Source organism: Hippopotamus amphibius, chromosome 3 (genome assembly GCF_030028045.1).
Source record: "Hippopotamus amphibius kiboko isolate mHipAmp2 chromosome 3, mHipAmp2.hap2, whole genome shotgun sequence".
Lineage (NCBI taxonomy): Eukaryota > Metazoa > Chordata > Mammalia > Artiodactyla > Hippopotamidae > Hippopotamus > Hippopotamus amphibius.
The window spans coordinates 149,759,662-149,785,331 of NC_080188.1; the positions used below are offsets into that span (position 1 = coordinate 149,759,662).

General features: G+C 34.8%; 1 protein-coding gene across 12 annotated transcripts in view; it reads left to right on the forward strand.

Annotated features, from left to right (window-relative positions):
* Positions 1-25,670, forward strand: part of CEP170 (centrosomal protein 170) — a 138,107-nt gene that overhangs the window by 61,987 nt on the left and 50,450 nt on the right. For all 12 annotated transcript variants that reach the window (XM_057727396.1, XM_057727399.1, XM_057727405.1 and 9 more), the window contains exons 5-10: positions 8,379-8,437; positions 8,534-8,696; positions 9,799-9,933; positions 17,577-18,053; positions 20,602-20,765; positions 20,952-21,245. In XM_057727396.1, the coding sequence (XP_057583379.1) occupies positions 8,379-8,437; positions 8,534-8,696; positions 9,799-9,933; positions 17,577-18,053; positions 20,602-20,765; positions 20,952-21,245 (1,292 nt within the window). The remainder of the gene's footprint in view (positions 1-8,378; positions 8,438-8,533; positions 8,697-9,798; positions 9,934-17,576; positions 18,054-20,601; positions 20,766-20,951; positions 21,246-25,670) is intronic.

Consider the following 25,670-nt stretch of genomic DNA (forward strand, 5'->3'; position numbering starts at 1 on the left):
ATTTAAATGTCCCCTATGTGCCAGGCATAGTCCCTGCAGTCTGGGAATACAGTAGCAAATAAAACAGCCCAGTCTGTCTTACTGGAGCTTACAGTTTAATGGGGTTGGAGGGAGCTAACAGCATGCACAAAAAGGAAAATAGAAAGTGATAAATTCTATGGAGAAAAAGTGTTCATGGGATACAAAGAGCTAGTGGTGGTGAGTGAGAAGTTATAGTTTTGAAAAGGCTGTACGTGAAGATTTCACTGAGAAGCCAACATTGGAGCAAAGATGGGGAGAAGGTGGAGACGCTGGCCTTACGGATCTGTCTGGAGAAATTGCTCTTCAAGCAAATAGAAGAGTGAAGTGCAAGACTTAAACCAGGAGCATGTTTGTCTTATTTGAGGAACAGCCTTAAAAAGCAGTGTGGCTGGAGCCAGTGAAGAGTAGGAGAATATGGGGAGCCAGAATGTATCACACTTAATAGGCCACCAGAAGAATTTTGGTTCTTATTTTAAGTGAAATGGGGAGCCATTAGAGGGTTTGATCAGAGGAGTGAGGTGATAACGACTTATGTGTTTAAGAAGAATCATCTGGTTACTCTTTTTCAAAGACTAAGCGTGAAAGTAGGCAGCAGTGAAAAGAGGGAGACCAGTTAGGAGGCTGTTACGGTGGTTGCAGTAGTTCCAAGTTAGCAATTATGAAGGTTTGGACCAGGGTGATAGAAGCGGAGGTAGTGAGAAATGATGGGATTCTGTACATATCTTGAAGATGGAGCCAGTAATATCCTTGATTAGATTGGATGTAGACTGAGAGAAAGAAAAGAGTGAAGGATGAATCCAAGACTGTACAGTTGGTTTAAACAGTTAGAAAAATGAAATTACCGTTAACTGACAGCATATTCTGTGGGTAGAGCAGATATTGTGGAGAAAATGGGAAGAATCTTCCCCCAAATCCATTTACATTCCGTTTAATTGAATTTGGTTTAATTGAATTTTTCTGTTGTTCCTGTTTTCTGTTTGATTTCTGCTGTCAATTTTTTTTAGCTGAAAGCTGAAAGCATTCAAGACCTTTCTTTTCCTATATAGGCATTCCATACTAAAAAAATTCCCCCTAAGTACTTTGGAGATGATGTGGTTTCAGTTCCAGACCACTGCAGTATTGCAAAAAGCCAGTAACACAGATTTTTTGGTTTCCCAATGAGTATTAAAGTTATGTTTAAACGACATTGTAGTCTATTAAGTATGAAATAGCATTATGTCCAAAAAAATTAATTTTAATTTTAAAATTAAAATTAATTTTAAAACACTTCCTTGCTAAAAAAAGTGTTAACTATCATCTGAGTCTTCAGCGAGTCCTGATCTTGCTGATGGTGGAGGGTCTTGCCTCGATGTTGATGGCTGCTGACTGATCAGGGATGGTGGTTGCTGAAGGTTGGGGTGGCTGTGGCATTTTCTTAGAATAAGACAACAGTGAAATTTGCCACATCGAATGACTCTTCCTTTCAAGAACAATTTTTCTGTACCACACAATGCTGTTTCATAGCATTTTATCCACGGGTAGACCTTTTTCAAAATTGGAATCCTCTCAAATCCTGCTGCTTTATCAACTGAGTTTATGCATTATTCTAAATACTTTGTTGTCATTTCAAAATCTTCACAGCATCTTCATGAGGAGTAGTTTTCATCTCAAGAAAAACCATTTTCTGGGACTTCCCTGGTGGTCCAGTGGTTAAGACTCTGCACTTCCACTGCAGGCTGTGCAGGTTTGATACCTAGTCGGGCAGGTTCTGCATGCCGAGTGGTGTGGCCAAAAACAAAAGCAAACAAACAAAAAGAAACCATTTTCTTTGCTTCTCCATAAGAAGCAACTCCACCTGTATTCAAGTTTTATCATGAGATTGCAGCAGTTCATTCACATCTTAAGGCTCCATTTCTAATTCCAGTACTCTTGCTGTTTCCACCTCATCTGCAGGTACTTCACCTACTAAAATCTTGAACCCCTCAAAGTCACCCATGGGAGTTGGAATCAACCTCTTCCAAACTCCTGTTAATGTTGATATTTTAATCTCTAACCATGAATCATGAATGTTCTTAATGGCATCTAGAATGGTGAGTCTTTTCAACTGACTTTTCTCAGATCCATCAGAGGAATCACTGTATATGGCAGTCTTATGAAATGCATTTATTCAATAATAAGACTTGAAAGTTGAAATAACTCCTTGATCCATGGGCTGTAGAATGGATGTTGTTGTTAGCAGGCATGAAAACAACTTTAATACTCTACGTCTCCATCAGAGCTCTTGTGTGACCAAGTGCATTGTCAATGAGCAGAAATATTTTGAAAGGAATCTTTTTTTTCTGAGCAGTAGTCTCAAATAGTGAGCTTACACTCTTCACTAAACCATGTTGTAAACAGATATGCTGTCATCCAGGCTTTAGCATTCAACTGATAGAGCACAAGCAGAGCAGACTTAGCATAATTCTTAAGGGCCCTAGGACTTTCAGAATGGGAAGTGAGCACTGGCTTCAATTTAAAGTCACCAGCAGCATTAGCCCCTAACAAGAGAGTCATCCTGCCCTTTGAAGCTTTGAGGCCAAGGCATTGACTTCCCCTCACTAGCTATGAAAGTCCTAGAGGCATCTTCTTCCAAAGAAGACTGTTTTGTCTACACTGAAAATCTGTTGTTTAGTGTATTCACCTTCATTATAATTGTCTTAGCTAGGTCTTCTGAATAACTTGATATAGCTTCTACATCAGCACTTGTTGCTTCACTTTTATGTTATGGAGAGGGCTTCTTTTCCTAAGCTTCATGAACCAGCCTCTGCTATCTCAAACCTTTCTTCTTCAGCTTCCTCACTTCTCTCAGCCTTCATTGAGAGTTAGGGCCTTGCTCTGGATTAGGCTCTGGATTAGGCTTTGGCCTACGGGAACGTTGTGGCTGGTTTGATCTTCTGTTCAGACCACTCAAACTTACTTCATATTAGCAATAAGGCTATTTAGCTTTCTTATCATTAATGTGGTCACTGGAGTAGCACTTCTAATTTCCCTCAAGAACTTGTCCTTTGCATTCACAATTTGGCTAACTGGAGCATAAGGCCTAGCTTTGTCCTGTCTTGGCTTTTGACATGCCTTCCTCACTAAGTATAGTCATTTCTAGCTTTTAACTTAAAAGTGAAAGATGTGTGACTCTTCATTTCACTTGAATATTTAGAGGCTATCATAGGGTTATTAATTGGCCTAATTTCAGTGTCGTTGCGTCTTAGAGAATAGGGAGGCCTGAGAAGAGGGAGAGAGATGGGAACGGCCAGTTGGTGGACCAGTCAGAACATGCACAACATCTATCAATTAAGTTCGCCATCTTATATGGGTGAGGTTCACAGGTAACATCAAAGATCACTGATCACAGATCACCATAACAAATATAAAAATAATGAAAAAGTTTGAAGTATTGTGAGAATTACCAAAATGTGATACAGAAACACAAAGTGAGCAAATACTGTTGTAAAAATGGCTCTGATTAGACTTGCTGGGCTCAGGGCTGCCACAGACCTTCAATTTGTGAAAAACACAATATTTGCAAAGCACATTAAGGGGAAGTGCAATAAAACAAGGTATGCCTGTACTGCTTTAACATGCGAGATACTTTCTAGTTTATCTGTTGATCTTGGTTTGAATTATTGGGTTAATTATCCGTATCTTTGTTGCTTAGTTTCTAAATATTTGGAGATTTTCCCATAGATTTTGTTATTAATTTCTAATGTAATCCCATAGTGGTCAGAAACATACTTTGTGTATCTCAAATGCTGTCTTCTGTCACCCAGAATATATCTAGTCTATCTTGGTAAATATTCTCTATGTAGTTGAAAAGAATGTGCATTCTGCTGTTTTTGGTTGGAGTATTCTATTACTGTCAGTTAGGCCAGGTTAGTTGGTAGTGTTGTTCACATCTTCTGTATTTTACTGATTTGTTGTCGGCTTGTTCTATCAATTATTGAGAAAGACATTGAAATCTCAGGCTATAATTGGGTTTGTCTGTTTCTCCTTGCAGAAGTTTTTGCTTCATGTAATTTGAAACTTTATTAGGTATGTAAACATTTAGGATTTTTGTGTCCTCTTGATGAATTGATCCCTTTTATAATTATAAAATGACCTGCTTTATCTGTGATAATGTTTTCTTGCTCTGAAATCTGGTTTATCTAGACATTAGTTTTGGATTGATGTTAGCATGGTGTATCTCTTGCATTGTTTTACTTTTAACCTATTTTTGTCTTTACATTTGAAGTAGGCAGAAGTAAGTTGGTCTTACTGTTTTATTCATTTCTGCCTTCATTTGGGGATTTAGAGCATTAACATTTAATGATGTGATTGGAATTAAATCCATCATCTTGATATTTGTGCTTCTCTTTGCCCCATCATTTTTTTTTTCTTTTTCTCCTAATTTATTTTGGATTATTTGAAGTTTTTTATGATTTCGTTTTGTTTCCTTTGTTAGCTTATGACTGTAACACTTTTTTAAAAATTTTAGTGGGTTTAAGATTTATAATTGTAAAAAATAAAAAATTTATAATTACATCTTCAATTTTAAGCTGTATCTTTAAGTGACATTATACCACTTCACATATAGTATAAGAACATTGCAATAGTATACTTTCATTTCTTCTGTCCTGACCTTTGTGCTATGACTGTCATATATTTTGTTTTTATATGTGTTACAAATCCCATCCCACATCATTATCAGTAAAACATCAGTTATCTTTTAAAGAGATTTAAATACTAAGAAAAACATCTTAGATTTTTATGGCCATTTTGCTCATATCTTAAACCAATGTAGCTACCATTTCTTGTGCTCTTCATCCTTTTTTGTAGACCTACATTTTCACCTAGTATCATCTTCTTTCTGTGTAAAGAACTGCCTTTAATATTTCTTATAGTATGGCTCTGCTGCTGATGAATTCTTTCAGCTTTTATATGTCTGGAAAAGCATTTCATCTTAGTTACGGGAAGTTATTGTTGCTGGGCATAGAATTCTAAATGACATTTGTTTTCTTTCAGTACTTTAAAGTTGTTGCTCCACTGTATTCTCACTTGCATTGGTTCCCTTTTGCCCTGGTTTTGAGCAGTTTGATTGTGATGTGCCTTTGTGTACCTGTTTCTTCCTTTTCTTGTGCTTGTGGTTTTTTGAGCTGGCTGGATCTGTGGGTTTATACTTTTTTAATCAAATTTAGGAAAAAATTCAGCCATTGTTTCTTCAAAAAATTTTTTCTATACTCCCCATTTTTTTCCAAGGACTTCAATTAAATGTATATTAGGGGACTTGAAATTGTCTCCTAGCTTACTGAGGCTTTGTTTGTTATTTTTTAATAATTACCTGTTCTCTCTCATTCAGTTTGGGTTGTTGTTACTGTTGTGTTGTCTTTAGGTTTACTAAACTTTTCTTTGCCTGTGTCTAATCTGCAGTTAACCCATCCAGTATAGTCTTCAGCTCTAGAAGTTCAATTTGGATTTTGTTTTTGATATCTTCCAAGTCTCTACTTATTTCTTTAAAAATATGGAATACAGTTATAATAACTATGTTAACATGTTTGTTGACATCTGTGTCAGTTCTGAGTCAGTTTTGATTGATTTTTGCATTCATCGTAAGTTTTGACTGAACAGCAGACATCGTGAATTTTTACCTTATTGAGTATTGTATGCGTATTTTTGGATTCCTGTAAATATTTTTGAGCTTTGTTCTGGGACACAGGTTACTTGGAAACAGTTTTATCATGTTGAGTCTTGCTTTTGTTAGGCTTCTAAGGTTAGTCTGGGGCTAGTTAATTCCCCACTACAGATGCAAGACCTTTTTGTATACTCTGCTGTATGGGTCAGCAAAACCATTGGTAAATCTAGCTCTCAGCCTGTATTTGTAAATAAAGTTTTATTGGCACATGGCCATATCTATCATTTACATATTTCTATGACTGCTTTTGTACTACCACAGTGTTGAGTAGTTGCAGCAGAGTTCATATGGACCCTAAAACCTAAAACGTTTACTGTCTAGCCCTTTATAGAAACAGTTGGCCAACCCCTGCTTTATCCAGTGGCTCATGATACCTGGAGGTTTTCCAGCTTGGCTGTTGAGATAAGACACTATTCTTGGCCCTGCCTGAGCACTGGGCACTACTACCTCTAATACTGTCAAGTGGTCTCTTGTCTCAGCCATAGGTAGTAGTTTTCTCAAATGAATGTGCTGATCAGTACTCAGCTGAATACTTGAACAAGTCCCTGTAACAGTCTCTGGAATTCTATCTCTGCAGCTCTCTTCTCTTCAGTACTCAGTCCCAAGAACTCTGGTCACCTTGTTCTCCCCAGACTCTCAGCCTTCTTTCTTCCACAGCTCAGAGAGTCTGCCAGGTTCTGGCAGGATTACCCTCCTTGTAATGTGACTTGGAAGCTTTCCTAAGGTAGTGAGTTGAGGCAGTGATTGCACTCACCTTGATTTGTTCTTCCTCTTCACTCAAAGATCACTGTCTTTTGTTACCTGGTGTTGATTGTCTTGCAGACCATTGTTTCATGTATTTTGTCTGTTTTTCAGTTATTTCTTAAAGAAATGCAGAAATAATCTATAAAGATGAATGATTTTTAGTAAGCAAGATTTAAGTAGTATGTAACTTTTTTCTGAATTTTTTGAGATATAATTGACATAAAACTGTAGTTAATATTACTGTATTGTGCATTTTGTAACTTATTGACATAATAAGTAATTGTACCTTAGATTGTCATTTTTCTGAATTAAGCAAGTTAAAAACAGTCAACTGGGTCTGTACCACTAGGAAGATAGTAGCTTTGCAGGTAAAAGTTGGGGTCAGGGCAGTCTCAGAATCTCATAGTTATATCAGAGTTCTTGGGTAAATTCATGATCTATACAGGAGGATTCTTGAGTTCTTTGGTCCCCCACACAGGAGTTTTTTAGTAAGGTAACATGTGTGAACCTAAGAGTTATGCCCTCTTATAAGTTTTCCTTGATCTTAAAAAAGTCTAAATCTAAAGAGGATATCCCAGACTAGCCTTGAGGAATAGCCTTAAAGCACTCCCAGGAGACACTTGAAGCATCAGAAAGCACTCACAGCAGGCTAAAATCATTCGTGTTTCCCATTGAAAAAACTAAAAATGGCTTTCAGTATTTTTAAGATGCTGTGCTTTCCATTGAAAATGTAGGAATGCTGTGAATCTTCTTCAGCTGTTAAGAGTTTCTTGGGGGTAAAACAAAGTTACTAGGTTTTTACTTTTTATTAAATATACTTAGTTATGAACTATATATTGTCACATATACCAGCAAGTGTGTATTGGTATATGTACATAACAAAAAAAGGAAAATTATTATTTCACTGTTATAGGAAGCAATGTAAACTGATAGGAAAGCCCTGGACTGGTATTCAGTAGAATACCAGTCCTGCTAGTCCTCAGGTTCCTCATCTGTAGAATGGGAAGGCAAAAGTGCTTTACAATTCTAAGAAATTCTGAATTTTTATTATTTTAATGAGTAGAACTATGGGTCAAATATTTGTTAACAAGTTTACCGCTTGTTATGCATGGGAAGTCTGTTTTTCTCCCAAGTGGTAGTGATAATTATAGCTTTCTACCCTTGAAGTCATGGGTGCTCTGAGTTGGTAAAGAAGATTAAAATTTACTATGTGGTTATAAAAGTCCTTTCATTATCGGGTTAAGTAATGGTGAGAAATGTGACCTCTGCTGTTTAGTGAAAGATCTTTTTAATATACAGAGGCATTGTTCTTTTTGGCATAATAATGAAAGCATTCATTATATCTAGCTCTTGGTTCTATCTGTATAGAATCAGTTGTTTGATAATGTAATGTGACCCTGATTACAATTCATGTGGGGAAAGGAGTGGTTGTAGTCACTGTAAAAACCCTAATTATAGCATTTCTTTTGCACTTTCAAGATGAACTTCATTTTATCAGTGCTTGTGAAGTAGGAGTAATTGAAGTCCTTCAGGATTTACTGTTGGGTAATCACAGATGACATACTTCTTTTTAGATTTTTGTGATTAGCTATCAATATAATTTGATCCAGATGCTTTTTCTTCTTTGTGGTCATATTGTTGTTAGTGAGAACTGAAAATGTCTTTGTGCTCCAATTAATCACCCAGTTATTTGCTTCTTGAAGGCCATGATTAACTAAGTTTAGAATTACTTGCTAGGTTTTAAGATTTTATTTAGTATTTAAAAATGAAAATTTATATATTTGTGAGCATATTTTAACATTTAACTCTTAAGGGGAATATAGTCATTCTACTGTAATTACCTGTTGAAATAGGACAATTTCTGTATTATCTTTGATCATTTTAAGCTTGACTATCAAAATTTGAAATTGTATTCTTCCTTAGCCCCGTTTACATACAAATCTTTTCACTGTAGTACGAGGAGAAATGAGGGTCCCTGAAGAAGCTCTAAAGGTAAAAAGTTTTTACTTATTTCTTTTTTACATCTACCATTTACCAGGGTTGATTTCACTCATGGATATTTCACTTCCATTTTAAAATGTTTTGTAGCATGAGAAGTTTACCATTCAGCTTCAGTTATCCCAAAAGTCTTCAGAATCAGAATTATCAAAATCTGCATGTGCCAAAAGCATAGACTCAAAAGTAGCAGATACTGTAACAGAAGTGCAGCACAAAGCTACAGAAGCACTGAAATCTGAGGAAAAAGCCATAGGTAAGTTTGAAAACATCTTTGAAAATGTCATCTTTATATTTGATTATGAAGGAATTGCATGCTTTACTCTCAGAAACTTGGCCATGTCCTTATAAAAATGATTAATGATAAGAATGACAATTTCTGAGTGAGTTTTAATGCAGTGCTTCATTAGAAAGCATTATAAAACATATACTCATATGGCAGTTGTATGTAGGTGTGTTTAATATGTTTAAATATTTAAGAAAGTAAATATGATTTGCCTTATACTATTTTTATTTCATATTTGTCTGCTTTTTTTTCCTGGATTGTAACTGAAATGAATGAAAAGGAAATGTCCAGTAATAGCTGCAGCATCATAATTATCATACTTATCGTGTTCCAAGAGCTGTAGAAAACATTTTATATAAATAATCCCATTCATACAAAAGCAATTTTTAAAACTGCTAGACATTACCAAATTGCTCAGATACAAATCCGCTAGTCCAGTTAGCAACTAGTTTAAATTTAGTTACTGTGCAGTGCGCTTAGGGTTTAAAAAAATTTGAAAATGGTCACTTATACTAAAACTTAGTTTTGTCTTTTATATTTAAACTTATGAGCCACTTCTGTATACCAAAGAACTAATTACACTTTGATAAAAAGCTGTTGGGCTATAGCAGTTTACATTACTTAGATAATAATAGCCAGTGCAGAATTTCATTTATTTCATCACACTCAATATTGAATGAGATCCACAAATACTAAGTTATTCAACTTAGAGTACTTCTCAGCTATCTATATTATACAGTTGACCCTTGAACAACACTGGTTTGAACTGTGCAGGTCCACTTAATATGTGGATTTTTTTTCAGTAGTAAATACTGCAATACTACACAATCCACATTAGTTGAATCTACGAATTGCAGATATGGAGGGACTGTGGATTTAGGAGGCTGACTATAAGTTATACTCAAATTTTCAACTGTAGGGAGGATTGAGGCTCCTGGCCCCACTTTGTTCAGGGGTCAGCTCTACTTTGTTTTTCATTTAATAAATCAACTGGGCAATTCTAGCATTCTGCAAAAGCATTTTTTTTTTCTGTTTCATATGCTTTAGACAGATTTTTCCCACCTTTTTCCAGATACTTCTGCTATGCCCCGTGGTACTCCATTATATGGGCAGCCATCATGGTGGGGGGATGATGAGGTGGATGAACAAAGAGCTTTCAAGTCAAATGGCAAACCTGAAGAGAAAAGTCACGAAACTGGAACATCAGGTAAAGAAATCTCAGACTATAACATTGAATGGGTATTTTAGGAAGAACTTAGCAGAGCAAAAATCTATCCACCCTTAAAAGAAGTATCTCCTATTCTTTAATATGATAAAACTAGTTAATGAATGTTTTAATGACACTGTCATTTTAAATTAAATTTATTATGAATGATTTTCTCATAAAATATTAATTCTAATATCTTTGTAAATTACTTTTACTTAAAATATTTTTCCAATTTATTTAAGAGGGTGTTAAAACTTGATATGTAGTTTAATAATATGATTGGGCATTTTATGTATTTTAAAATAATAATTAAAATAAATAAATTAAATTATTTATTTATTTTATATATATATTATATATATATAAATTATATAAAAAATAAATTAAAATAAATAAAAAAAAATTAAAATAAAATAAAATGTTTTATTTAGACCAAAATGGTAAATACAAACTAGTTTTGTGTGTTTTATTAGATTCACAAACATAATCATATTTTTAAATGAAAATTTTTATTATGTTCAAAATGTTGTATGAAGTTTAAAACTTCTTTAAAATCTCAGTGTGCCCACTTTGTTGGGGTATGGTAGCAACAAGATTAGCTGTTCAGCAGCCAGAATGAAGAAATAATTCCGGATCACATTCTCAGATTAATAGTCAAGGAGCATATTCTTTTGTTGCTGGAGAAGTTTAGTAATGAACTAAGTGAAAAGCCAGAAAATCAAGATTTCCAGGAAATAGAAGGAGGTATCAGTTGTCTGTCATATAAGGACTTGACAGGACATCAACACTGAAGGATGGAGCAGCCAGTTTCCATGATAATGGCAGATAAGGATCAGAACTGGAGGAATTAAATACAGGCACCAGGGAGCCAAATGGAAAACCAACTCTGAGTCAAGGATAGATTACATCATAAGTCCTGTCAACTTTCTACCTTTGACCGTAATTCTACAAGATAAATAATACATTTTTCTTAGCTGGAGAATAAGAGCACTGGTCCTTAAATATGCTCAGATTTTACCAGGATACAAGTCTAAGAAAGCTGGCCTTATCAACTTGATCTTAAAGTGCCCCAATCTGAAGTTATCAACTTTGCAAATAATTTCCCATCTCAGTTTCCTTGTTTCTGTGGCCAACACGATTTTTTCTTCATGTTCAAGCTCAGAAACTTAGTATTATTTAGCATACCCTGAAATGCAAATAACAGAAATGCCACCTGAGACTTATCAGGAAGGAATTCTACTGGCTTAAATAACTAAACCTCTTCAGGATTGGTTAATGCAGCATCTCAGTGGTGTCATCAGCTAGCTGTTTTCTCTCTGACTCTTAGCCCTTCTGTTCACAGTGGCTGCATACTGAGGGAGTTTCCCCTCATACTCATAGGCTGCTTGCCAGTAGCAGTTGAAGTGCATGCTACTTTGATGACATCTAGTGGTAGCAAAGGTTGTTTCTAGAAGACCCCTGGAAACTTTCCCCAAAGTTCTCAACACATCTGTCATCTCATTGGTCTCTCATGGGTTCAGGAGTAGGTCACCTGCTTGTTTCTGAACCAATCCCTGGCAAGGGTTATGAGATTATCCTTAAGCCAATCTTATCCATCCTGAAGCTGAATGTGGGGTTAGTTTTCCCCTAAGGCACATGAGCGGTATCAGGGAGGAGTTAGAGATACCTGGGAATGTTGAAGTTCTTTTAGGAGGGAGGAACAGGAAATGGATTTTGGAAGGCAGTCAAGAATGTCTTCTTTATTTGAAATCTGTGTCTTCCCTTCCTTTCACCTCATCTATTATATTGCCTTCTTCTGTTGCCCTTTTTTCCCATTGAATCATAATTGAACTGTTTCCAGTTTCAGCCCTTCTGCAGTTCATTTTGTGTCATAAATCTAAGCTGTCCTTTATTCCCTTTCTTTAAGAAACTACAGTAGCTTCCTTTTGCTTGCCAAATAGATTTTATGTCAAAATTGTCTCTAATTTTGTCACACTTTCCTTAGCCTCGTATCTCACTACCGGTGCTTTAGTGTTCTCTCCCAATGCATTTCCGTGTAAATTAGACTAATTCCTGCCTGCTCTTCTCCCACAGACATGTATATACATATATCAGATAATATAAAATTCTGAAGGATATGTCTGTGTATATGTATTGCTAACATGTAGCTTTCATTCACTATTTTGTGTGTATGCCTTCTCATTCAAACTGTAAGTTCCTTACTGCAAGGATCACATATTACATGATCATTGTGTACTAGAGCCACCTAGGAGAAAGAGAGAGAGGGAGAGAGGGAGCAAGTAAGGGAGAGAGAGAGAGGAGGAGAGTGAGAAAAAAATGTACTAATTCTTAGGTGGTTAACTTAAAACACAGCAGAATTTAACTGTTGCCAAATTCTGAAAATAATTGTAGTACTGAGTTTAGCCATTAAAAAAATCTTTCTGCCGTCACACACAAAACAACTTTTGAAATCTGAAATACGTATCTTCTAGAATACAAAGAAGTGTAAATGTAATTTTTGTACTGGAGACAGAACCATGATTTATTAACAGTAGCTAACACTACAGTTAATAGTGGTGCTTATTTATGCAGACACTCTTCTAAGTGCCCTGCATATGTTTAATTATCTAATTTTCACAGTGATACCTAAAAGTAGTTACTAACATCCCGATTTTGTAGATAAGAAAACGGTGCATAGTGGTGTGAATTTATTCACAAGGTCACCCAGCTAGCACATAGTGGAGCTGGGATTTGAACTCAGTCAGCCTGACTCTAGAGTCCTCGCTCTTAACCACAGACAATTAACATTTCAACAGTCATTACACACACACACACACACACACACACACACACACACACACACACACAACACACAATCACTCCAAAAGAATATACTTTGTAGAGTACAAAGATTAAAACAAACACTCCAAAAACAAATTGACATAAAAAAAATTGATCCCGCACACCTCGGCATAATAAAATGAATTTCAAACTGTGGAGCATCCAGTAGTAATTTCATCTGTGTGAATGAAACTAAATTCTTAAATGCTTAGTAGCTTCTGTGGCTTGTCTCGTTGAGTGTCTTTTCTGCCAGATGACAAAAGCTGTCTCATAATCTTGGGATTATTTTTGAGTTAGAAGGAATTAAGTGATTTATATCTTTTGTTAAGTAGCTTAAAGCACTCTGTCAGATTCAGCTGATTAAAAGCCATAATGAGAGTCTCATTTGCTTTCTTATATTAGTATGAGGATGTTATTATTTCAGATTTATCATTTGTAGTTTTTAAAATGTAGAATGAGGGAAACAGTTTACTGATTTGAAATAATTTATGAGGCCAGCAGATATTGTAGAACAAACTTGAAAATGTATATTAAATGCTATTTCATTTGGTCATTTTGAAATTCAGGTTTTTTTAGTGTTTCAAATTATGAAATATAAATGATTGTTTATTTGTGCTCTAAGCATGCTTTTTTTAGTGAAACCAAAACATGATTTGCTTCTTGGTTACCAATTTTTAGAATGTAAAATCTTAGTACTTATTTTGAAAGGTGAACATTCCAGAAAGGATAATAGAGTATCTGCTACCAACTTTTTATGTCCCTTTCTGTGGGTCCATGCATATCCAGAATCTTCTACTAATTTACCTTAAAGCCCCCCAAACCCTAGAGGCAAATATTAAAGCAATCAAGTTCTCCTAAAATTGTGTGAATATTTTGAGTGCTGTTAAGGAGCATTTGTCCTCATTTTAGTTCGGGTATGCTCGTCTACCTGCTAACTTGGTTTAAACATTTTTTAGGTTGCAATTAAAGGCCTTTGAGTGTTCCATACATTTTGAAAGATGTGTACAACTGTGAAAAGCAGATTTTGGTTCTTTTACACTTATTTTTAATCTAATTAAACTAAATTTGAAAACTTTCAAGTTGTAATTCCTTTTTGGTAAAAGGAGTTTCCCAGTCTTTGTAATTTGAAGCACCTGAGTATACTAGGTTGGGTGCATATCTTAAGCAGAATGTGCCTTCATGATTATAGTCTTTGTCATCTCAAAATAGCTTAGTATTTCGTTTAATTTAGTACAGGAGAATGAAGGGAACATTTTTTTCTGTATTATGTATAAGATTCTCTGGAAGGCCACACAGTCATAAAACACCATAAGAATTTAGGGATATTGCTCTTCTGATTTAAATAAATATAATTAATTCTAGCATAATCGCTTATTAAATACTTTTAAATATCGAGCAGTTGAGATTAATAATAAAATATTGGTATAAATAAAATTATTTTAGTATATAATTTAGTTTACTTTAGTATAAACAAAATAGGTTTTGAAGAGAAATGCGTGTTAAATTCATAAATTTCAGAATATGTTTTGTCAGTGTACTGAGAGAGGAAAGCTGTTTTATATTTCTGTATTAATTAAGAAGACCCCTAATAAATTTTCCAGTGAGCCTACAGTTCCCAAGTATAGTAGGCCCACACTTGATCTGGTTTTCTCATCTTCAGAGAAATGAATTCCTCTACATAATGAATTTTCCAGATGACTGAATTTTACTTTTACAACTGAAATTTTTTTTAAAGTTTAACTGTTTCCTGAATTTCTATTAAATGAATTACCCATGTCATTGCCTTCTTAAGCAAAGAAGGCTGAATATAATTAAAATGTTTGCTTCGTGACTCAGAAGCATCATTATGAACATCAGTGATTGAACTATGATACATTATAGTGGTGTCCTTGGGAGGCTTGAAGTATGTAAGATTCTTTGCCCCATATATTGAATGATTCTGAACTACTCTGTTTTTCAGCCATGTGTCTGCTCTTGATGGTTTTTTGTCTTATCTCAACCACTTGACTCTTACTTCTTAGTGCAATATGTGTGACCTTAATCCTTGCTTTTACATCCCCTCCAGATTTACCACATGTAATCTGAGTAAATAGTGAAAACAAGATTCTCAATGAGGGACTTTCCTGGTAGTAAAGATCACAAATATGTTGTCATATCTGTCTTGAGTTTTTTAGAGTTAGATTTTTGGTTTTAGTTTCTTGTTTCCCTAATTAGCTGTGTTGAAGAGTTGGGGGAGGAAAAGTAAGAGAAACATTTATTTGTGTGCCTACTTTGTGCCAGACATTTTCTGGATAACTTACATACCTCACTGAATCTTCACAACAATCTATGGGTGGATATTATTTTCTTATTTTACAATGAAGAAAATGAGAATTAAGGACTGATAGAGACAGGACTTATCTGATTTCAGATCTTATCCCTGCTTTCCACTAAACCAGACTGGCTGTAATCATCAGATCATTAAATGCTGCCTTTCTACTCTATTGTGCTACTTGACGTTGTTAGGTAACTGATTTCTGGATAAATTAGGTGTTAACTTGTATAAGTCTCTCCTTGTAGTAACGGCAGTTCTGAAGTAGATCTAATTTAGGAAATAATAACCTTAAAAGTAGTTATGTGCAGTTGTTGATCTCTGCTTTTTTAATGTGTTGTAATGTGAAAGCATATTAAAAGTATGTTAGTATTAACTGTGATGGTTTTTTCACAAAGGAGGAAAATTGGGAACATATTCCTTTGAATTATGAGTGACAAGTGGATGATAAATGCTATGCCCCTAGGCCAGCTTTTTGTAGTTACTGCTTCATAGTTCAGTCACAGCATTTTATTTGGCTATTCAGGTAGTGGTAGTAGGAAACTACTACCCCTTTCCTCACCATTACTCTGTTACCTGTAAGGATGTGGAAAGCAAAATGAATGAATGAATGAATGAATGAGGATAGATAGATTGATAGGATAGGTTTATAAACCAGTTGTACTATATGAAATTGATCAAGTACAGTACATTATACATAGTAAATAAATCAATGTATGAAAAAATAAAAACATTAATGAGTTCTACTAATATATGTAGAGTAGTTAATGCATTTTACTCTCATGGAAATTTTAAATGATAGTCCTTCAGAGTAGACCCTCAAGTGGACATTTTAGTATTGAGGAAAAGATGAACTCTTTAATAAAGAAATTTTTAAAATGTGACAGGTTATTAAGAATCCTGTATAACCTCTTCCTCTAGATAGTGTGTAGAATTATTGCTTTTGATAGTGTAGTGTTTCTGATACAATTTTTTCATTTTCAGTGGTGAGAAAAACTAAGTAGATTTTGAAAAGGATAATTTTTCTGTTGAAGATTGTTTTTGTTATATATTCTATTTACCATCTGTGTAATTGTTTTTCACTTTTTTTTTTTTTTTTGGAAGTGGAACTTGATGTCTTCTAATACCCTATGCCACACATTTGGCTACAGAGATGTCACTCTCCCATTCTTCTATAACATAAAAGCAAACAGCTTTATAACTGTTTCATATTCAGAGTATTGCTAAGAAACTGATTATAGCACCTGAAGAATGCCATGAATATTTAATATTTGAAAAGATGTTTCAAGAGGCCAAATACTTCACTTAATTAGAAAATTATTAGAAACAACCTTTTCTCCCCCCACCATATTGCCTTTCCTTCCTAATAAATTGTCTGCAAATGGTTTTTCTATCAATCTGTTTTTAAAAGGAATGCTTTTTGAGCTTTAGGGAAATATTTTTTGTTTGAATTCACTCTTTACCGTCTTGATAATAGTGCTTATGCTTCCTGAAAAACAGGGCAGTTTAATTTTTAGAATTTTTTGCATTTGCACTATATGATAACAGATTTACAACATTTTAGTTATTTTAATTTATGTTGCTTCACATATTTTATATAGAAATGCATTTATTTTTATACATTTATATTTGTCTCTGAGGAAACATAGGAATAGTGTTCCAGAGTTGCTTGCTTATGCCAACCCTTGTTTTTGATCTGAAATTTATAATTCAGCTTTCCTCCAAGGATTTTTGACACCTGGATGTATTCTGCTGTGCTGTCTAGAAACATACATGAATTTCCTTTTGGAATTAATTGACTGGCAACTGAATTTTCTGTTTGTAACTTACTTGTTTCACACTGTGGCTTGGATTGAAATGCCACAAGCAAACCACATATTTTACCTTTACTCATCTTTTATTCTTTTTAAAACGTATCTATCTTCTGTACATTAGTAATATTATTTTTGTCATTCTAAACATAACGTATATGAATGTGATGGTGAAGAATGGCAAGAGGAATCATCATGTCCAGAACATGGCTTACGTATTGACGTCACGTTTCTTTCCTCATTTGAGCACCTGTTCTCCTTTGGAAATTTACTTGTTTTCATAGATATTTCAGATATTTCATCCTCCTTACTTGATAAGGAAATTCATATTTTTTCTGTCTCTCTAGATGTGTACATTGAACATGCATCTCTACCTACGTTTGATTTCGGTTCTTTCGTATTTTGATAATTTCTGGATCCAAGTTGGAAAAGATATGGACCTAGCCATGCAGGGTCCATCTCTTAACTGCTTTGCTGTCCTTTGTCACTGCTGCTGCTTACCTTAAATCTCTTATTGGTAACTGAATGCCATGTTTAAAATCAAGACTATTTCTCCTCTGTGACATTTGCTGTTCTTTTTCATCCACACTATGATCTGCCTTCTGATTCCCATGGAATAATACAAGTGGCCATTACTATACTCCTTCAAGTGCCACAGAAGTTCCCAAATATTTTGAATTTTCTCTTATTTTTCTTATTAGGGTGCAGCATAGATGCCAAGCAAGTTGAGGAGCAGTCTGCAGCTGCAAATGAAGAAGTACTTTTTCCTTTCTGTAGGGAACCAAGTTATTTTGAGATCCCTACAAAAGAATTTCAGCAACCATCACAAATAACAGAGAGCACTATTCATGAAATCCCAACAAAAGACACACCAAGTTCTCATACAACAGGTGCAGGGCATGCTTCATTTACCATTGAATTTGATGACAGTACCCCAGGGAAAGTAACTATTAGAGATCATGTGACAAAATTTACTTCTGATCAGCGCCACAAGTCAAAGAAGTCTTCTCCTGGAACCCAAGACCTGCCGGGGATTCAAACTGGAATGATGGCACCAGAAAACAAAGTAGCTGACTGGCTAGCACAGAACAACCCTCCTCAGATGGTATGGGAAAGAACAGAAGAGGATTCCAAAAGTATTAAAAGTGATGTTCCAGTTTACTTGAAAAGGTTGAAAGGTAAAGTGAATTGATCATTTCGGACCTTCCTATTTTATGGTAAAGTTCAGTCTTCACAGTCACCAAACTACTATCAGATAAATAATTATATGGTATAATGCTCTTTTGAAGGTTTATATTTGATTTTAAAGCTCAAAAGCCAGCCATACTGCCCACATCCAACTTACTCATTCAAAGCAGTCTGCCTTCATTTTCTCGCCAAAACCAGATTGGTTTTGTAAGTTTATGTGTATGCCATTAAATATGTTTCTTTTTCCTATGGAAATGAAAGATTCATTCAGCTCACCAGTGAAATTCCCTAGAAGGCAGTTCTCATCATTTTCTTGACTTAAGGAAAAGATATATTCAATTCTATTCTTCTCTGTTGTGTGCTTCTTATAAAATGGCAGTAGGTAGATTTTGAAAGTTTTAAGCTATTGGATAATGGGCTGACAGTTCTACTTTGGTAATACAGTCACATTGTGGGTAGAATATTTCAAACTGTTCTGGTGCCAAAGTCAGAGCTGCCATTTCTAGATAAAGATTTTCCACAATTTAAGATATCAAAAGTATATATCTATTCTCTAGATAAATGTCAGTATAGCAAATTGTAACGATTTTACAATAATTAGACTTTCAGCAACTGCTTATTAGATCAGTCAAAAACTTGAAAGTAGGCAAAAATAAACAAAACAACTTTGCTCCTGCAAGAGTGAAGTGCACGTGCTTTGGGACAGTGAAGAAAATAATGTTCACAAAGCCCATACACTTTTACCCTTTAGGAGAGTTGCAGCTTCTTTTGGCTACAGCTACTGACTAGGTACAGCTAATCTATCCTAAAAAATATTAAAAGAACTTTGACATATTATTGCCTGATTAATGATAAGCAAAACAAAAAAGTTTAAGAACAGTTCCTAGTGATTTTTTTTAAGAACAGAAATGTGTTATCTTGTATAACTCTGAGAAATGCAAAAAAGAAGTTTTTCAAGAAAGAAAATGGCTAATCTATAAAGAAAATTTTTAACCTATAACTTAAAGAAAAGATACTGAAAGGACCTGACACCAGATAAGTGCCAAATTTTTATGTTTTTACAAGAACTGAATCCTGTAAAGATGGTGTTTTCATATTGTGTGTGTGTGTGTGTGTGATATGGGTTATCTGGCCTTATTATGCATGAAATATGGGAGTTTAGTTATTTACAGCTCTTACAAACTGGATTCCTTTTCAGTGTATCCATTGCAACATGGAATAGGTTGTACAGTGTCATGTTTTTAATGTTTTGTATTTGAACTAGTAGTTTTTGGTTCTGTATCCCATCTGCCTATCCCTGATTCCTAGCTTAATTACCAAGATAGGAATTCCATTAATAAAATTAAACACTTTTTTTTTCTTTTTAGTTTGAATTTTCAGTAGTTGCTAATTGGAAAGATTTTTAGATTTAGTCCTGTAAGTATTGGAATACACCTGGTTGATTAGGATTCATTTATAGCTTTCTTCTAAAGAGCTATCATTTAAGCCCTCATTTGTGATTCAGTCTGAAACATGCATAGAACAACTCTTGACTTTCCATTAAATTCATGCTATAATAATATAATTGTCATTTGATTATTTCTTCTAGTGTATTTATTATTTCAATAGTAAGAATTCTAAATCAGTGAAAAATCAAGTAATTTTCATAAAGTTTCACATTTAATCCCTAATAGAGCTATGAAGGGCAACAAAAACCTCTGGTAGGATATTTGATGTTTTCAGAATTCAGTGACAGTATTCTAACTTGACTCTACTCTCTATGCTTAATGGAGAAGATATATTTTTATCTAGTTATATTTAGCACCATGCCATTTGTCTGGTAGATTTATATAGCATTTCTAGGCTTTTCCATGCTAGGCCTTTTAGCATGCTTTATTTAACTCGTTGATGCCACGAGAGTTTAAATGAGCACACATGCAAAATTGCAAAACTTCTCATAGCTAGAAAGAGGTTTGTAAAGAATTGTACAATAATTGGTGGAAACTACAAAATTGCGTTTTTATGTTAAAAAGGAAAGGCATGCTGTAGTTTTGGAAGTTTTGAACATCACTGAAAGTTGTTTCATCACATTATTTAGGGCATTTGCATTCTCTTTTCCTGTGTAATGATAAGCATTTCAGTGGGATCACACTTTTTTCTATCTTTTTCTCTCTAACGCTAAAGATAAATTTTTGATTGCTTACATAAGGTATAAGGTTTAAAGGCAGGATTAATGTTTAATGTTATAAATACAGACTATCACAGATAACATAGCATTGCTTATCTGTTAAGGCATTAATGAACCATTATAAAGTTAAAATTTGGGGAAGGAAAAGTAATCCTATTCAGTTGTTTATAAAGGATTCATTGTTGGTTGATAAAATTTGAATGTAAGCATTGCAGTTGAGGGAAGTTTGCAGAGCCTGTTACTGAAAAGAACATATGACTTTGAATTGAAAAGGGGGAGGGGGCAAAACAAGCAGCACTTTTGTATATGCTTCTAACTTTCTACATGGGATTTTTTCCTTCTCTATTATGCGGTTTCTTTTTTGTGTCCAGGAAATAAACATGATGATGGTACACAAAGTGACTCAGAAAATGCTGGGGCTCACAGACGCTGTAGCAAACGTGCAACTCTTGAGGAACACTTAAGGCGCCACCATTCAGAACAGAAAAAGCTACAGAAGGCCCAGGCCACTGAAAAGCGTCAAGACCAAACTGTTGTAAGTCAAACTGCTTTTATGATTGCGTTCTTTGATGAAGACAGTCCCAGAAAAAGGAGGTCATATTCTTTTACTCAAAGTGCGGGAATCTTGTGTCAGGAAACTACTTATTCAGCACCACATACAAAACTTGAAAAATCAAAATCTCCAACAGCAGACGCCAAAGTGGTTTCTTTGTCTTTACAGACTAGCTCTGCGCACTACAGAGGGGGGCATGGTGTTCCACATGGGAAATTGTTAAAACAGAAATCAGAGGAGCCGTCGGTGTCAATTCCCTTCCTACAAACTGCATTATTAAGAAGTTCAGGGAGTCTTGGGCACAGACCAAGCCAGGAGATGGATAAAATGTTAAAAAATCAAGCTACTTCTGCTGCCTCTGAAAAGGATAATGATGACGACCAGAGTGACAAGGGCACTTACACCATCGAGCTAGAGAACCCCAACAGCGAGGAGGCAGAAGCAAGGAAGCTGATTGACAAGGTAAAGAATTGACATTTGGGTATGACATTAGTTTTCTCATGGCCTGTTACTGTTGGAAATTATTAGAGAGTAGAAAATGTTTTCGTCTAGTCAGTGTACGGAAACTGTAGGATTTTGTTAGGGAGCTGCAAGACTAACAGTAAGACCAGAATGCTTTCTGATTTTATTCTGCTTATATTCTGAATTTGCCCAAGTTTCTTATGTGAAGTCCTATACATATAAGCTGTTTGAACCTTTTAAAGTTGTATAAATTGAAGATCGACTTTTAAAATCCTATACTTTGGCCATTCTCACTTTGCATTTATTTAAAAACTAAAAATCAAACAAAACCAGATTCCTTTGACTCTGTTAATATAAACATGAACATTTAACTGATAATAGTTAAACAAAGGTTTCCTGCCTAGTAATTTCATTTTGGAAGCAGATGAAAATACATGTTTTACTCAATTTTGTTCTTTTTCCTTAATTTCTTCTCTTAATTTCTATTCACTGTCTGTGGTGGTAGAAAAGAAGTGTATAAAAAACAAAATCAGTGTGTTTATGATACTCTTGAGTTTAACCATGTGTATACCTAGTCATGTTGATTATTTACATTTCAGATTTGCTTTTCAATGTTATTGGTTAATGTGTATAATGATTGTTGTATGGTTTAAAAAGTAGTTTTGCTCCCAGTAATGGAAGGTTGACTTTAGAATCAGCTGTATATTTTATCCCCTGGAAGATAGAAACGCAAATTTGGCTCAACATTAATCTCTTAAGTTCTTGTTACTCAGCATGTGAACAGCATTAGCATCATTAGGGAGCTTGTTAGAAATACAAAATCTCAGGCCCATCTTAAACATACTGAATCTTACTTACTTAATACGAAAAAACAGGGTTCATATGCATGTTAACATTTGAGATGCACTAGTTTAGGTGATGAGTTTACAGAGTGGTCTTTTAGAGAGCAGACAAGGTAACCCTTTGGGATACAAGAAAATTATTAGGACTTATGTTTACTTTTATTTCACAGTTTTTATTTCTGTTTAATAGCAGTGTGTTCTATAGTGTATGCAATCTATTACTACGTTGGTATATGTATATAATTTCTAACATCCATTTATTGAGGAGCACATGCTCAAAATTTTTTACTGTTGGGGTATAGAACTCCAAACTTTTGGAGGCCCATTCGTTTAGGAAATAGATGTTATGATAGTTGTTAATAAGAGAAATGAAGCAATTAAGAAACAGATAAAGTGATTTTTCTGATTATATTAAAGGAAATCTAAGAACACAGTGATAGCAATAGAAAATGACTCCTGGTGATTTTGAATTATTTTCATCATTGGAAATCAATAATGACATTTCTTTCAGATTATTTTAAAGTTTATAATTTTTCCTTTGGTTATTGAGAACAGATATATTGCTATTTAAAATACTGTCAAATAGAAAATAAAAGGATAGGTTTTGAAAAAAAGAATGCTAAGAAGTTTTAACATTCAGGTTAACTTTATCCTATTATAGCTTTGTTTGGTTTATGGATATTTCATTCATGATGTTTTTTCTATTAAAAGATCTTGCAGTGAGGGGTTATATTGTACTATTTAAGAACATAAACACTTGCAGGCAGATTTGAGATTAAGTATAAACCCTACATGTACTAGATATAAGTACATTGAGTAAACTTGAGTAAATTAAATCTTTTTATGCCTGTGTTTATTTTTTCAACAACTTGGAGGAAATTTCACTAGGTTATGAAAAGAATTCAATAAAATATATAAAAGGCTTATTACAATGCCTCTCTTATAGTAGAAGGTCTGTAAATGTTAGCAATGTTATTACCCTTACTAGGAGTTTCCACATAAGAATCTCTACCCTAGGTATTGATAAATCTGAAAAGTTCCTCAGCATTGAAAGGATCACATCTGAAACTCAAGTGGAAGTTATAGTTCAAGGGAATAGCCTGGCCAGAACAGCAGAAAGCCAAGAAAGAAGTCATTGTTGCAGATAAGACTCTTTAAAAGCAGACTGCTGGATAGAGAGAAGTACCACAAAACCTGGTGTATACCTGCTGTCTATAATTATCATAAGCATCTTTTTTTGCATTTTCAAAAAGAGTCCCAGTTTCAATGACAAATTATATGGTCACACTATGGATAAAGAAAGCCAGGATTTTAAAGCAGGGTTCATTTAAGGGAATAATGTCAGAATGTGACTAAGTAGATCATTCACAGTCATTCTTAGTTTGTATAAACCAGGAAACAAAGCTAAGACCATCACTCTAGGGAAAAAGCTGAGATTCTACTAGCTGTGGTTAAAACTAGAGGTCAGATTCAGGCCAACTAAAGTCAGGCTCTGGGGAAACAAATGTCTGAAGAAAATGAAGTAATCTGTGGGCATGAAGAAAACAAAGACCAAAAATAGTCAGAATCAAGGCATAAGAAGGACTTTGGGAAGATGGGAGCAGATTCAGGCATCATATCAAATTGCTCAGATAAGCTCTGTGATCCATTGTCTCCTCTTTGAAGTTAGGGTGTGTGGGACGGAAGTTGGGACCATCAGCTGTTGTCCCTCTGAATTTAATTGTTGTTTGGTCCTGAAAACTTAAATGTAGTCTCTTTCCCTTTTTACTCCCTCATTTGAGAGCTGATTTATTTCATTAATTTACACTTTTATCAACCTTTAGGAACATCAACCATGTGCCAGGCTTTGTATTAGGAGAGAGAGATTGAAATTGAAAAGACAGAGTTCTTCCCCTTAATAGCTGAGTATGTGGAGGGATGGAAATGCACAAATAAAAACATATGAATTAAAAATAGCACAATGAATGCTTTGATAAACAAACTGTTTGAGTAAGGGTACCAGTAGCTTCCATGAGGAGATCTCAGGTTAAATATCTTTTCCTCAGAGAAGTCTTCAGCTTTCCAGTCTAAGGAAACCTCCCTAGTCACTGTCAAATCAGCTTGTTTCATTTTAATCATAAGCTTTATAACCATTTGATAGTTTCCTGTTTATTTATTTGCCTTCCTACGCCCCCATCTCTCTCTCTCTCTCACACACACACACACACACACACAGACACACACACACACACACAGCACACACGTGCGTACATGCACAAGAATATAAATTCCATGACCGCAGAAACCTAGTGCCTGGCGTATAGAGTGTCCTCAATAAATATTGAATTTAATTGCCAATTAAGCTCATTTTGAAGCATATGGAATTAATCCTACAACAGGCGTGGTCAAGGAGCGTGTTCCAAAAATATGGAGCAACCTTTTCAAAAGCACAGAAGGGTGGAGGACTTGTGCTGAGGACCACAGTAACTTTTAGAGAGATGAAATTGGATTAGATATTGAAGGCCCCTCCATATCATACTAAGGACTTCAGATTTTTTAAGGTTGAAGGCAGTGGTGAATCATTGAAAACTTCTAAGTCTGGCAGTGATGTGCAAATCACGGTCGTAAGTGTGAAGAATGGATTGAAAATTGGAAAGGCTGGAGGCAGAGAAGGCAATTAAAAAGCTGCTGACATGTCCAGTAGTCTGTTGGATATAAATGTCCGTATCCAACTTAGGTAAGAGGTCTGGGCTAAAATAACAATTGTGGAATTATAAGAGAGTAGCTGTGAATGCAACATAATAGATGAGGTTATCTGGAAAGAATGTATAGAGTGAGAAGAGGCAAAGTATGAAATTCTTAGCAACACCAGTATGAGTAGACAAAAGAATAAGAGTGAAGTAAGAGAAAACCAAAAGAAAATAGCATCTTGGAATCAAAAACAGAATAATAAAAGTGAGTAAGCAGCAGTGTCACATGATACACTAATGTTAAACATGATAAGTACTAGAATGCCTTTTCAGTTTTTCCCCAAAATACATTGTATTTCTGGGGCTAGAGAAGATAAGCAGAACATATATTTGAATCTTAACTCAGGAGAAGTTGCATACTGTTAAAATAGGATCTCTTTAAAGGGATGATCAAGCTGAAATCCCATTATCTTTTTCTGTGCTGGTTGTATTGTTAAATAGTTAAAATGTACTGAGATATCCGCTCCCCAACCCCCAAGTTATGGGATTGCAGCATTTTGGTTTGTACTTTTGTGTTGTGTGTTTGTCAGTAGATAAAACTTATTTTATGCTTTGTCCCCAAATTTATCTTTTACGATATTAACACAAATGTCTTATTTATAAAGAACTCTTAAGTTTTACATCTAAGCTTACATGGAGATGCGCTATAATAAGAAAGTGCTGTTAACTGCCTGGATTAAAGGTAATTATCTTCCATTGCAATGATAATCTCCCCTAGACCTCCCTCCTTTGACTTTCCTATGATACCTAGAGAACCCATAGTACCAGTTTATCTTCCCCACTCCTTTATCCAAAACACTGCTGAGGGAAGAGGAGGATGTTGTCAGGGCTACTTCATAGCCTTTCAAGCTAAA